At 50.6% G+C, this 15085-nt stretch overlaps 1 protein-coding gene across 4 annotated transcripts in view; it reads left to right on the top strand.

The window, feature by feature from the left end:
* Positions 1 to 15085, top strand: part of HYDIN (HYDIN axonemal central pair apparatus protein) — a 313905-nt gene that overhangs the window by 52736 nt on the left and 246084 nt on the right. For all 4 annotated transcript variants that reach the window (XR_012253067.1, XM_073659829.1, XM_073659831.1 and 1 more), the window contains exons 6-8: positions 3408 to 3607; positions 3703 to 3827; positions 5554 to 5755. Coding sequence is in view for 3 of the 4 variants with exons in the window: in XM_073659829.1 (XP_073515930.1) it covers positions 3408 to 3607; positions 3703 to 3827; positions 5554 to 5755 (527 nt within the window). In the remaining variant the exon portion in view is untranslated. The remainder of the gene's footprint in view (positions 1 to 3407; positions 3608 to 3702; positions 3828 to 5553; positions 5756 to 15085) is intronic.

A 15085-nucleotide genomic window follows, 5' to 3' on the forward strand; every position in this document is an offset into this window, starting at 1 on the left:
CTGGGCACAAGACCACCCTGTCCTGATGAAGGTCTTTGCCACTCCTACCTTTGCCCATCTCCAGCCCGTCCCGGGAGCTTTCCTTACATCATTGGGGTCTGGTTAGAGCTGTCTGCTAGGTGTCCGGCATGGTCAGCTGTTGTCTTGTCCCACCCATTGGAACTGCTTTAGGACGTCCCACGGTCCCATGTCCCCCCAATGCTATTAATGAGAAAATTGGATATTTGTACTTGGCCTAAAATCCCTTTCTAGTTGAACACATTTTGGGACACAGCGCCCACCCTTTCCTGGTGCAGGGGTCTGTTCTGGCTGCTTGTGGCCTGTGTGTTTTTGCACCCCGGGTCCCGGTGATGTTCCGGCGATGTTGGTTCCTGGTTGGTTTTAGTTCTGGGATTCTGATTCGGGGTTACTGTCCTTCTCCTTCTGGCACCAGCTGAGATGCCTGAGGAGAGGCCATAGCCCACTAGTGTCGGGCATGTACGGGCATCGGTCCTGTGTCCCCCAATCTATTAAATCAGAAAGGAATTTTATGGGAAGTACAAAAATCCAATTTTCTCAAGAATTTGAGTTCTAACAATTTGAGCCAAAAATAGCAGAAATTGGACAGATCCTGGAGCGTGGAAATCCTGAACTCTGCAGCGGCCTCCATTCCTGCTCCGAGAAGCTGTGCCCGGTGCCATTCCAGACCCCGGAGTGGTTGAGGCCCAGACCTCCCATCTGCCTCCGCATGGTGCCGTGTCGGAGCCTCCTGGTTTAGCAGAGCTCACGCTCAGAGCGGCTGTGCTGGGGTCAGACGAGACATTGATGGCGTATTCCCAGGGACATAGAGCTGCTTACACCATTAACTCCAGTGGGATCACTTCACCCCCCACTTGCATGGCGGCGCCGCTCTTCCAGGGGATTTCCATCCAATAAACTTTGTTTTGAAGTTGTGTTTAGTCAGATATCAAGTCTCCATGATACCTCCTGGGGGAGATGAGCGGCACGCTGCTCTGGTGTCTTAGAAAGCGTGCGGTATTATGTTGCATCACCTGACACAACAAACAGCTTCTCCCTTGTGGCGCCCATCACTCCTGAGAGCCGCGCCTGCTGGGATGGATGGTGCTCACAACACGATTTCACCACACTGAGAACATCAGCTATATACTGGAGTAGTGATGTCACCACCGACCATACACAGTGTTGTGACATGATGACATTGTCCGGAGACTGGACACTGAACCTGAGCTGATGACATCACATCGGAGGCTGTAATCTATGTCCAGGACTGATGTCATCACATCGGAGGCTGTAATCTATGTCCAGGACTGATGTCATCACATCGGAGGCTGTAATCTATGTCCAGGACTGATGACATCACATCGGAGGCTGTAATCTATGTCCAGGACTGATGACATCACATTAGAGTATATATTATATGTCCGGGAGTGATGACATCACATCAGAGTATATATTATATGTCCGGGAGTGATGACATCACATCGGAGGCTGTAATCTATGTCCAGGACTGATGTCATCACATTAGAGTATATATTATATGTCCGGGAGTGATGACATCACATCAGAGTATATATTATATGTCCGGGAGTGATGACATCACATCGGAGGCTGTAATCTATGTCCAGGACTGATGTCATCACATTAGAGTATATATTATATGTCTGGGAGTGATGACATCACATCGGAGGCTGTAATCTATGTCCAGGACTGATGACATCACATCAGAGGCTGTAATCTATGTCCAGGACTGATGACATCACATTAGAGTATATATTATATGTCCGGGAGTGATGACATCACATCGGAGGCTGTAATCTATGTCCAGGACTGATGACATCACATCGGAGGCTGTAATCTATGTCCAGGACTGATGACATCACATCGGAGGCTGTAATCTATGTCCAGGACTGATGACTTCACATTAGAGTATATATTATATGTCCGGGAGTGATGACATCACATCAGAGTATATATTATATGTCCGGGAGTGATGACATCACATCGGAGGCTGTAATCTATGTCCAGGACTGATGACATCACATCGGAGTATATATTATATGTCCGGGAGTGATGACATCACATCGGAGGCTGTAATCTATGTCCAGGACTGATGACATCACATCGGAGGCTGTAATCTATGTCCAGGACTGATGACTTCACATTAGAGTATATATTATATGTCCGGGAGTGATGACATCACATCAGAGTATATATTATATGTCCGGGAGTGATGACATCACATCGGAGGCTGTAATCTATGTCCAGGACTGATGACATCACATCGGAGTATATATTATATGTCCGGGAGTGATGACATCACATCGGAGGCTGTAATCTATGTCCAGGACTGATGACATCACATCGGAGGCTGTAATCTATGTCCAGGACTGATGACATTACATTAGAGTATATATTATATGTCCGGGAGTGATGACGTCACATCGGAGGCTGTAATCTATGTCCAGGACTGATGACATCACATCGGAGGCTGTAATCTATGTCCAGGACTGATGACATCACATTAGAGTATATATTATATGTCCGGAAGTGATGACATCACATCGGAGGCTGTAATCTATGTCCAGGACTGATGACATCACATCGGAGGCTGTAATCTATGTCCAGGACTGATGACATCACATCGGAGTATATATTATATGTCCGGGAGTGATGACATCACATCGGAGGCTGTAATCTATGTCCAGGACTGATGACATCACATCGGAGGCTGTAATCTATGTCCAGGACTGATGACATCACATCGGAGTATATATTATATGTCCGGGAGTGATGACATCACATCGGAGGCTGTAATCTATGTCCAGGACTGATGACGTCACATCGGAGGCTGTAATCTATGTCTGGGACTGATGACATCACATCAGAGTATATATTATATGTCCGGGAGTGATGACATCACATCGGAGGCTGTAATCTATGTCCAGGACTGATGACATCACATTAGAGTATATATTATATGTCCGGGAGTGATGACGTCACATCGGAGGCTGTAATCTATGTCCAGGACTGATGACATCACATCGGAGTATATATTATATGTCCGGGAGTGATGACGTCACATCGGAGGCTGTAATCTATGTCCAGGACTGATGACGTCACATCAGAGTATATATTATATGTCCGGGAGTGATGACGTCACATCGGAGGCTGTAATCTATGTCCAGGACTGATGACGTCACATCAGAGTATATATTATATGTCCGGGACTGATGACGTCACATCGGAGGCTGTAATCTATGTCCAGGACTGATGACATCACATCAGAGTATATATTATATGTCCGGGAGTGATTCGGAGGCTGTAATCTGTTGCATTTGCCGTGTTGCCGTCTGGGCCATTTCGGCTACACGTGAGACCTTTGCTCCTCTGCTCTCTTTTTCCGTCAGGATTACGTTCATGAATTGATTTGCATTACTGAACGAGAGAGGTTTGTAGTCCCCGTGCGAGCGATCGGCGCCCGCGCCGTGTTGGACTTTCCAGACCAGATAAGTTTTGAGGTCTGTCCGGTCAAGTACAACACCCAGAAAACGCTCCTGGTGCGAAACATTGGCAATCGTGAGGCTCGATTCCAGCTCCTGACACAGAGGTAGGGATGTAACGCACCATGTGGTCGGACTGTACCGAGGCCGGAGCCCCGAGCGGCCATGTGTGTGAATGGAAATGGTCGTCTTTGTGTTCTAGGCCCTTCCAGGTGGAGCCGGTGTCCTCAGTGCTAGACGCAGGGAACAGTATGCAGGTCAGCATAGAGTTCCAGCCTATGGAGCTTGGAGATCACAGACACCAGATGGTCATTCATTATGATACAGGTGACTGATTCCACTGTACCTGAGATATGGGGGACACGGGAAGGACATGTGGTGTAACACGGGAGATTGGGAGGACACGTGATATGGGAGGATCGGGAGGACACGTGACATGGGAGATCGGGAGGACACGTGACATGGGAGATCGGGAGGACACGTGACATGGGAGATCGGGAGGACACGTGACATGGGAGATCGGGAGGACACGTGACATGGGAGATCGGGAGGACACGTGACATGGGAGATCGGGAGGACACGTGATGTGACACGGGAGATCAGGGGGACACGTGGTGTGAAACGGGAGGACACGTGATGTGACACGGGAGAACAGGAGGACATGTGATGTGACATGGGAGATCGGGAGGACACGTGACATGGGAGATCGGGAGGACACGTGACATGGGAGATCGGGAGGACACGTGACATGGGAGATCGGGAGGACATGTGACATGGGAGATCGGGAGGACACGTGACATGGGAGATCGGGAGGACACTTGACATGGGAGATCGGGAGGACACGTGATGTGACACGGGAGATCAGGGGGACACGTGGTGTGAAACGGGAGGACACGTGATGTTAAACGGGAGAACAGGAGGACACGTGATGTGACACGTGAGATCAGGGGGACACATGATGTGATATGGGAGATCAGGGGGGACACGTGGTGTGACACAGGAGGACACGTGATGTGACACAGGAGATCGGGAGGACACGTGATGTGACACGGGAGATCAGGGGGACACGTGATGGGACACGTGGTGTGACACAGGAGGACACGTGATGTGACACAGGAGATCGGGAGGACACGTGATGTGACATGGGAGATCAGGGGGACACGTGATGTGACACGGGAGATCAGGGGGACACGTGGTGTGAAACGGGAGGACACGTGATGTGACACGGGAGAACAGGAGGACATGTGATGTGACATGGGAGATCGGGAGGACACGTGACATGGGAGATCGGGAGGACACGTGACATGGGAGATCGGGAGGACATGTGACATGGGAGATCGGGAGGACACGTGACATGGGAGATCGGGAGGACACTTGACATGGGAGATCGGGAGGACACGTGATGTGAAACGGGAGGACACGTGATGTTAAACGGGAGAACAGGAGGACACGTGATGTGACACGTGAGATCAGGGGGACACATGATGTGATATGGGAGATCAGGGGGGACACGTGGTGTGACACAGGAGGACACGTGATGTGACACAGGAGATCGGGAGGACACGTGATGTGACACGGGAGATCAGGGGGACACGTGATGGGACACGTGGTGTGACACAGGAGGACACGTGATGTGACACAGGAGATCGGGAGGACACGTGATGTGACACGGGAGAACAGGGGGACATGTGATGTGACATGGGAGATTGGGAGTACACAGGTAGCCGTGGTGTAGGACAATGAGCCGGGATGGTCTCACGTTGCAGATTGTGATGGGATTGATGACCTGTTTTGTTCTCCATTTGACAATGACCTTTATCAGTGATCACATCGAGCTGTCGACTTGTTGGATAAGCAGAGAGTATCCAGTGACTGCGGCTGTGCCAGAGCTGAAGGTGGATGACACCCAGACTGTAGTGTAGTGTGCACACACGCACATATGGACTGCCACACGTAGCCCACCAGACACAGATTGCCACATGTAGACCACCAGACACAGACTGCCACACGTACACACCTGTCACCCTTCACTGGGCTTTGTTGTCCTCCCCAGGTGAGGATCTGCACGTTGCCCTGTACGGAGCTGCTGCAGACATGAACATGCGACTAGACAAAAATTCACTGACCATTGAGAAGACCTTCCTGTCCTTGGCCAACCAGAGGACCGTCACCATCTGCAACCGCAGTGACGTCATTGCGCACTTCCAGTGGAAAGAATTTGCTTCTCAGGAGGAAGAGGAGCAGCAGAAGCAGAGGTAACGCTGCTCCAGCACCATGGCCACCGGCCTATGGTGGAGTGACACGCAGGTGCACACTCCCAGGGTACATGTATATATGCGAATACCGGTAGGGTCACGGTGCTGGTGCCGTCCTCCTCCTCATCTTGTGTCTGATGGCCGTCAATAATTACAGCGGTGTACACACTGCGCAGCCAGTTACCCAGCTCCGGGGTGAGGAGATGCTGGAGCATTCAGTCTCGTGTGTGCACAGCGTGTTGCACAGCTATTCACCCCTAGCTCTTTGTTGTGTCAGGGGTTAATCTCTGTGTGTGGGCTGTCATGCGGTCAGTGGCTTTGTCAGCCTGCAGAACTACGTGTCTGCTTGCATTATATAAGATGACATCACGCCACCGACTACATGAGCATAAAAGGAGTAAGGCGATGGCTGTGCGTCCTGCGAGCCTGTCCCCGGTAATGAGAAGTGGCAATCCTGCGCTAATTGCTCCTGTGCTGATTAATATTTAACATCTGGACGTGGCGCTCCTGCCGAAACCGCGCTGGTGCCTGTGGAGTGCTGCCTCGTTACCGGGGCAAGTAATAAGCCCTACCGAGTCCTCCACGACCTGTAAGAGTTAATACCGACTACATTTGCGCCAGAGCTTGCCCCTCAGGGCCACAGCTGAGAGTCGTTTCCACTTTCCTCAATTTTTAATGACATTAACCAGAGATGAACGATCTTGTGCTGAAGAAAGCACTTTGCCCAACAGCGAATTCAGCAGCGGCGCCACCTAGCCAGGACCGCGTCGTCGTCACGCAGCCAGGCCCGGGTCGTCGTCACGCAGCCAGGCCCTGGTCGTCGTCACGCAGCCAGGCCCGGGTCGTCGTCACACAGCCAGGACCGCGTCGTCGTCACGCAGCCAGGCCCGCGTCGTCGTCACGCAGCCAGGCCCGCGTCGTCGTCACGCAGCCGGACCGGGTCGTCGTCACGCAGCCGGACCGGGTCGTCGTCACACAGCCAGGACCGCGTCGTCGTCACGCAGCCAGGCCCGCGTCGTCGTCACACAGCCAGGACCGCGTCGTCGTCACGCAGCCGGACCGGGTCGTCGTCACGCAGCCGGACCGGGTCGTCGTCACGCAGCCAGGACCGCGTCGTCGTCACGCAGCCAGGACCGGGTCGTCGTCACGCAGCCAGGACCGGGTCGTCGTCACGCAGCCAGGACCGGGTCGTCGTCACGCAGCCAGGACCGGGTCGTCGTCACGCAGCCAGGATCGGGTCGTCGTCACGCAGCCTGGAGTGCGTCGTGGTCACGCAGCCAGGAGCGCGTCGTGGTCACGCAGCCAGGAGCGCGTCGTCGTCTTCACGCGGTCAGGACTATGCAGCGTCGTCAGGCAGTCAGGACTATGCAGCGTCGTCAGGCAGTCAGGACTATGCAGCGTCTTCACACGGCCAGGACTGTGCGTCGTCGTCACACGGCCAGGACTGTGCGTCGTCGTCACACGGCCAGGACCGTGTCGTCTTCTGTATATACTGTGCTGTCAGTGTGATACCGGAGCTCTGTATATACTGTGCTGTCAGTGTGATACCGGAGCTCTGTATATACTGTGCTGTCAGTGTGATACCGGAGCTCTGTATATACTGTATTGTCAGTGTGATACCGGAGCTCTGTATATTCTATGCTGTCAGTGTGATACCGGAGCTCTGTATATACTGTGCTGTCAGTGTGATACCGGAGCTCTGTATATACTGTGCTGTCAGTGTGATACCGGAGCTCTGTATATACGGTGCTGTCAGTGTGATACCGGAGCTCTGTATATACGGTGCTGTCAGTGTGATACCGGAGCTCTGTATATACTGTGCTGTCAGTGTGATACCGGAGCTCTGTATATACGGTGCTGTCAGTGTGATACTGGAGCTCTGTATATACTGTGCTGTCAGTGTGATACCGGAGCTCTGTATATACGGTGCTGTCAGTGTGATACCGGAGCTCTGTATATACTGTGCTGTCAGTGTGATACCGGAGCTCTGAATATATTGTGCTGTCAGTGTGATACCGGAGCTCTGTATATACTGTGCTGTCAGTGTGATACCGGAGCTCTGTATATACGGTGCTGTCAGTGTGATACCGGAGCTCTGAATATATTGTGCTGTCAGTGTGATACCGGAGCTCTGTATATACTGTGCTGTCAGTGTGATACCGGAGCTCTGTATATACTGTGCTGTCAGTGTGATACCAGAGCTCTGTATATACTGTGCTGTCAGTGTGATACCAGAGCTCTGTATATACTGTGCTGTCAGTGTTATACCGGAGCTCTGTATATACTGTGCTGTCAGTGTGATACCGGAGCTCTGTATATACTGTGCTGTCAGTGTGATATCGGAGCTCTGTATATACTGTGCTGTCAGTGTGATATCGGAGCTCTGTATATACTGTGCTGTCAGTGTGATACCGGAGCTCTGTATATACTGTGCTGTCAGTGTGATACCGGAGCTCTGTATATACTGTGCTGTCAGTGTTATACCGGAGCTCTGTATATACTGTGCTGTCAGTGTGATACCGGAGCTCTGTATATACTGTGCTGTCAGTGTGATATCGGAGCTCTGTATATACTGTGCTGTCAGTGTGATATCGGAGCTCTGTATATACTGTGCTGTCAGTGTGATACCGGAGCTCTGTATATACTGTGCTGTCAGTGTGATACCGGAGCTCTGTATATACTGTGCTGTCAGTGTGATATCGGAGCTCTGTATATACTGTGCTGTCAGTGTGATACCGGAGCTCTGTATATACTGTGCTGTCAGTGTGATATCGGAGCTCTGTATATACTGTGCTGTCAGTGTGATACCGGAGCTCTGTATATACTGTGCTGTCAGTGTGATACCGGAGCTCTGTATATACTGTGCTGTCAGTGTGATACTGGAGCTCTGTATATACTGTGCTGTCAGTGTGATATCAGAGCTCTGTATATACTGTGCTGTCAGTGTGATACCGGAGCTCTGTATATACTGTGCTGTCAGTGTGATATCGGAGCTCTGTATATACTGTGCTGTCAGTGTGATACCGGAGCTCTGTATATACTGTGCTGTCAGTGTGATACCGGAGCTCTGTATATACTGTGCTGTCAGTGTGATATCGGAGCTCTGTATATACTGTGCTGTCAGTGTGATACCGGAGCTCTGTATATACTGTGCTGTCAGTGTGATACCGGAGCTCTGTATATACTGTGCTGTCAGTGTGATACCGGAGCTCTGTATATACTGTGCTGTCAGTGTGATACCGGAGCTCTGTATATACTGTGCTGTCAGTGTGATACCGGAGCTCTGTATATACTGTGCTGTCAGTGTGATACCGGAGCTCTGTATATACGACTGTCACTTAGTGACAAGGAACTGTGACCACCTACCCGGTCCCTCGAACTAGGGGCACCCTAGCCTATCCCTGTCCCCCGGATTACCCCGGATGGTGGAGACACCGGGGTCCCGTACCTTACTATGCTCCTAACTTAACCGTTCTCTGTTCCCTCCCCCACCCAGGGAGGTGTGAGACCGAAGTGTATTGGAAAACACTAACCAGGCAGACAAGGGTTAACACAGAAATTAAAGATAACTGCAATCATACAAATACACTCCCAAAACAACAGGGTGGGCAACAGGTGTGGAATAGGAAGGAAGAAACCAACTCCACTCAGCAATCTCTTGAAAACTCTCCAACGGCCAGCTCCAAACACTGAACTTCTCCTTCAACGCCAAATCAGGAAGTAGAACTATCAGTGGCCACTCCCAAGTGCCAGTGGCAAGCTTAGATACCAGAGGAGAGTGGCCAACACAGAACAGCTGAGACAATTCAGGATGGAGAGCACCAAGAGATCATCTGAACTGATTAACCCTTGCCATGACCGATCAAGGAAAACCTGCACTGTTTAATAGGATTGTGAAGCAGTTCTAGTCAGTGCAGGATTTCATGTGACCAGACACTGCTATCTTTTGGCCGCTCTCTGTCACGGTAGACCTCGTGACAATACTCCCTTCCCTCTTAAGTGGGACCTCCAGAACCTCAAAACCCGGTTTATCTGGATGTGAAGCGTGAAAAGACCAGACCAACCTGATCGCATGACAGTCGGACGCTGGTACTCACTTTCTCTCCTCAAGACTGTAACCTTTACAATCTACTAAATATTGAAGAGACCGGCGTACATAGCAAGAATCGATAATCTTCTCTATGTGGAATTTGAGATTCCCATTTACAATAACTGGGGAAAATGGTGGTGGAGATGGTTCAGTGGAAGCAATGTATTTATTGAGAAGCGATCGGTGAAACACATTATGAATCTTGAAAGTAGGTGGTAAAGCAAGGCAAAACGCTACTGGATTGACGACTGCGACTATCTTGTATGGGCCGATGAACCTGGGTCCTAGTTTCCAAGAAGGAACCTTCAACTTAATGTTCCTTGAGGACAACCACACTAAAACACAGGTCCGGACCCACCAAGCGTTTTCGATCAGCCATACTCTTACATTTGGACCCCATCCTCCTCAAATTATTAAGAACACCTTGCCACACTGATGAAATAGACGAAGAAAACCGTTCCTCCTCAGGTACTCCTGAAGAACGATTCCTATTGAAGGAGCAAAATTGAGGATGAAAACAATATGCCCCGAAAAACGGGGACTTGCCAGTTGATTCATGACAACGGTTATTCATAGCGAACTCAACTAGAGGTAAAGAAGTAACCCAACCCTTCTGATTCTCAGACACAAAGCACCTGAGATGTGTGTCAGTATTCTGGTTTACACCTTCAGTTTGCCCATTAGACTGGGGATGAAGGGCTGACGAAAATGAAAAATGAATCCCTAAGTGAAGAAAAAATGCTTTCCAAAATTTGGAAAGAAATTGAACCCCTCCCCGGGTCGTAAACAATATCAGATGGAATCCCATGTAACTTTAATAAAAATTTGTGCCATTCGGTAAAGCTTGTAGCGCAATGAAATGAGCCATCTTGCTGAATCTATCCACCACCACCAATATTACAGTGTTACCTGTTGACATTGATAGATCAGTGTTAAAATCTACAGATAAATGAGGCCATGATCTACAGGTTGAGGCCAAAGGTTGAAGAGCCCCTGACGGATGAGCATGTGGGGTCTTAGAACTCACACACACTACAGGCAGCTATATAATCCCAAAATACTGGTGCACCCCAGACCACCAAAATGCTGAGTAAGGAGCTCTGTAGTGGCTTTACGACCAGGATGCCCAGCCAAGACCGAATCATGATGTTCACTCATAATTTTAAGACGGAGATTTACAGGAACAATCGGCGATCCACTGATGGATATGACCAGGAAAGGAATGGACTTTTCTGAATGGTCCAGTCTGACCAGTGAGGCATTTACTACTTAAAAGAGATGTTTTGCTTCTGCTCCGATTCTTATGCAGCCTGACGTTACTCAATCGTTCATTATGGAGGTTGATGTATCAGAGGTTTGGGGGTTGGGGCTGTATTGTTGCAGGGTTCAACTCCAAGTAAATGGTATCAATGCTATCCATGTGCATACTTCTCCAAGAAACTGTCGTCTGCCGAGAGAAACGATGACATTGGGAATAGGGGACTCTTTGCAGTAAAGTGGGTCTTTGAGGAGTGGCGTCATTTTTTAGAGTGGACAGTTCATTTGTTCATGGTAATCACGACCATAAAAATTTTTGTATTTGGAATCTGCCAAACGTCTGACACCTAGACAGGCAAGATGGTCGTTGCTTTTTACCAGATTCAACTTTTTGTGACGTATAGACCAGGGAATATAAACATTAAGGCATTGTCTTGTTGTTTTCTGGGGGAAGGTAGTAATCGCGAGCCGGTTCCCATATTACAGAAAGGGGTAGTTATTGCTACTACATGTTCTGATCTGGTGAGGGGGGTTGTAGAGGCTCAGGGGGACGCCGATTCTGCCTATCCTTCAGGTAAACTGTTTGTCCCTGTGAACATCCATCTTAGGATTTTGAGTGAACATCATGATTCTTTCTTGGCCGGACATCCTGGTAGTAAAGCCACCACTGATCTTCTTACTCTGCGTTTTTGGTGGTCTGGGGTGCACCAGGATGTTTGGGAATATGTAGCTGCCTCTAGTGTGTGTGCGCGTTCTAAGACCCCTCACACTCGCCGTCTGGGGCTCTTCAACCATTGGCGATTTGCTGTAGAGCGTGGATGTCAAACTGAAATACACAGACGGCCAAAATGAGAAACTTGGACAAAGTCGTGAGCCAACCAGTAGTAATGGGCCCATATAGTCCTCCATACAGAATAATGGGCCCCACATAGTCCTCCATACAGAATAATTAGCCCCACATTGTCCTCCATACAGAATAATGGGCCCCATATAGTCCTCCATACAGAATAATGGACCCACATATGGGTAGTGGTTCTGGTTTTCCAGGCCAAATAAAACCACACTGCGTGCCAGATTTAGCCCACGGGCCAGAGTTTGACATGTATGCTGTAGACCATGGCCTCATTTGTCTGTAGATTTCATCACTGATCTACCCATATTAGCAGGGAACACTGTAATATTGTTGGTGGTGGACCGATTCAGCTAGATGACTCATTTCATTGCGTACCTGCTTTACTGAATGCCAAGACTTTGGCGCACATTTTTATTAAGGAGATCGTGAAATTGCATGGGTTTCCCTCTGATATTGTTTATTTATAACTAAATTTTGTAAAGCATTTTGTGCTCGTTTTAAGGATTCACCTTTCATTTTCTTCCGCCTATCATCCACAATCTGATGGGCAAACTGAGCAAGTGAACCAAAATCTTGAGACTAAAGGCCCCATCACACTAAGCGATGCAGCAGCGATCCCGACAACGATACGACCTGTCAGGGATCGTTGCTGCATCGCTAATACATCGCTGGTGAGCTGTCAAATAGGCAGGGTCACCAGCGATGAGGGGAGCAGCGATATCGTGGAAAGAATCGTTCCACGATGTCCTGCTCCCGTTCCCAGCCTGCTGCTTAAGCAGGAGCAGGCTGGTATCTATGGTAAACAGCGGGTTACTAAGTGCGCGCGTGCCCCTAGTAACCCGATATTTACCATGGTTACCAGCCAGATCGTTGGTCCCGCTGGTCACACACAGCGATGTGTGCTGGCCAGCGGGAGGCCAACGACCAAAAAATGGTCCAGGACACTTTGCAACGATCAGCGACCTCACAGCAGGGGCCTGATCGTTGCAAAGTGTCACACATAGCGACATCGCTGGTGAGGTCGCTGGTGAGTCACCAAAACCGTGACACAGCAGCGATCTCGCTAGCGATATCGCTTAGTGTGACGGGGCCTTTATCTTAGGTGCTTTGTGTGAGAACCAGGAGGATTGGGCTTCATATTTACCCCTTGCAGAGTTCACTGTGTAACATCCCTGGCGGCGTGCTTGCATGGCTTACCATCTCCCACCATGCAAGACCGCAATCTTACCTTTCAGGCCAGGCTGCACACTTTTGCTCCAGTACCTGCTGTTTGTATGTCTCTTGTCTGCTGGCTTAGGGCGTCGGCGCTGTTGCTTTCTGATTCTTAAAGCTACAGTGTGCGCAGTCCTAATGCGTCCCCAGCCTATTGCTGTGAGTCACTGGATACTTAAACCCCCTCCACCCAGTGGGAGGTGCCTGAGCAACACTTTCTTACAGTCTGTTCTGTGCAACTGTGAGCGAGCTGCCAGGTCCTGTCCTGACTTTAGTCTGTCCACCACCCTGGGGGCCGAGTACCCAGGGCCACTACCTGTATCTCTGACTTCTAGTCTGTTTCCGCCACCCTGGGGGCTGAGTTCCCAGGCTCGTTCTTGTATCTTGTTCTCGGTTCAGTTCCTGTCTGTACAGTGTCCTAGCCCGTTACCTGTTTGTCTCTATGTCCGAACCTTCCCTTTTCCTGCAGTGTCTGAACCTACATCTAACTCCAACTCGTTGTCTCTGTACTTCTGTTTGTGAGTTTTGTGTCCACTCGCTACTTCATTTTAAGTACCTTGTGTGTATCTGATTCTGCTTGTCCCCTTTCCCTTCCTCCGTATCTACCTCCTGTGTTCTTACCGAGTCCTGTCCTGTCTGCCTGCACCTTCTGCTCTGTTCTGCTCTGCTTTGCTCTGCTTGTTCACCGCACCTGCGGTTCCGCTCTGCTCGTTCACCGCACCTGCGGTTCCGCTCTGCTCGTTCACCGCACCTGCGGTTCCGCTCTGCTCGTTCACCGCACCTGCGGTTCCGCTCTGCTCGTTCACCGCACCTGCGGTTCCGCTCTGCTTGTTCACCGCTCCGGTGGTTTTGCTTCGCTCTGCTTGTTCACCGTGCCTGCGGTTTTGCTCCGCTCTGCTTGTTCACCGCGCCTGCGGTTTTGCTCCGCTCTGCCTGTTCGCCGCACCTGCGGTTTTGCTCCTCTCTGCTTGTTCGCCGCACCTGCGGTTTTGCTCCGCTCTGCTTGTTCACCGCACCTGCGGTTTTGCTCCTTTCTGCTTGTTCACCGCACCTGGGGTTTTGCTCCACTCTGCTTGTTCACCGCATCTGCGGTTTCGCCCTGCTCTGTTTGCTCACCGCTCCGGCGGTTCTGCTCTGCTTGTTCACCGCATCTGCGGTTTCGCTCTGCTCTGCTGTCCACCGCACCTGCGGCTCCGTTCCTGTGTCCCAGTCTGAACTGGTCCCTATCCTACCTGCGTTCCTACCTGCCAGTACCCGCCTGTCTGCATACCAGCCGTGCCTGCCAGTCCCCTCCTGTCTTCATACCAGCCGTGCCTGCCAATACCCACCTGTCTTCATACCAGCCGTGCCTTCCAGTGCCCACCTTTCTGCATGTCAGCCGAGCCTGCCAGTGCCCTCCTGTCTGCATACCAGCCGTGCCTGCCAATACCCACCTGTCTTCATACCAGCCGTGCCAGCCAGTACCCACCTGTCTGTATACCAGCCTAACCTGCCTGTTCCTGCATTCCCCGGTGTGGGTCAACAGCTGTGACCGGGGTCTGACCTGGATTAGCACCTGGTCCCTCTGCTTGGTTCCTCCCTGGTTCACGGAGTCGACTGAGCCGCCGTGCGACCTTGGTCGGATCGGGTAGATACTTAGTTACGCCCCTCCAGGCACTCCTCGGTTCATGGTACAGTGGGATCACTAATCACACTCACGCCAGTCAGTCCGCGCGCGAGCGTAACACACTGTATATAATCGCTGTCATGAATCAACTGACAAGTCCCCGCTTTTTGGGGCATATGGGTTTCATCCTCAGTTTCAATAGTAATAGTTTTTCTGGGGTACCTGAGGAGGAACAGTTTTCCTCATCTATTACATCGGTATGGCGAGGTGTTCTTAATAACTTAAGGAGCATATAAGAGTACGGCTGATCGG

The sequence above is a fragment of the Phyllobates terribilis genome, unplaced genomic scaffold (assembly GCF_046119375.1).
Source record: "Phyllobates terribilis strain yellow unplaced genomic scaffold, ASM4611937v1 Scaffold_14__1_contigs__length_39327217, whole genome shotgun sequence".
Taxonomy (NCBI): domain Eukaryota; kingdom Metazoa; phylum Chordata; class Amphibia; order Anura; family Dendrobatidae; genus Phyllobates; species Phyllobates terribilis.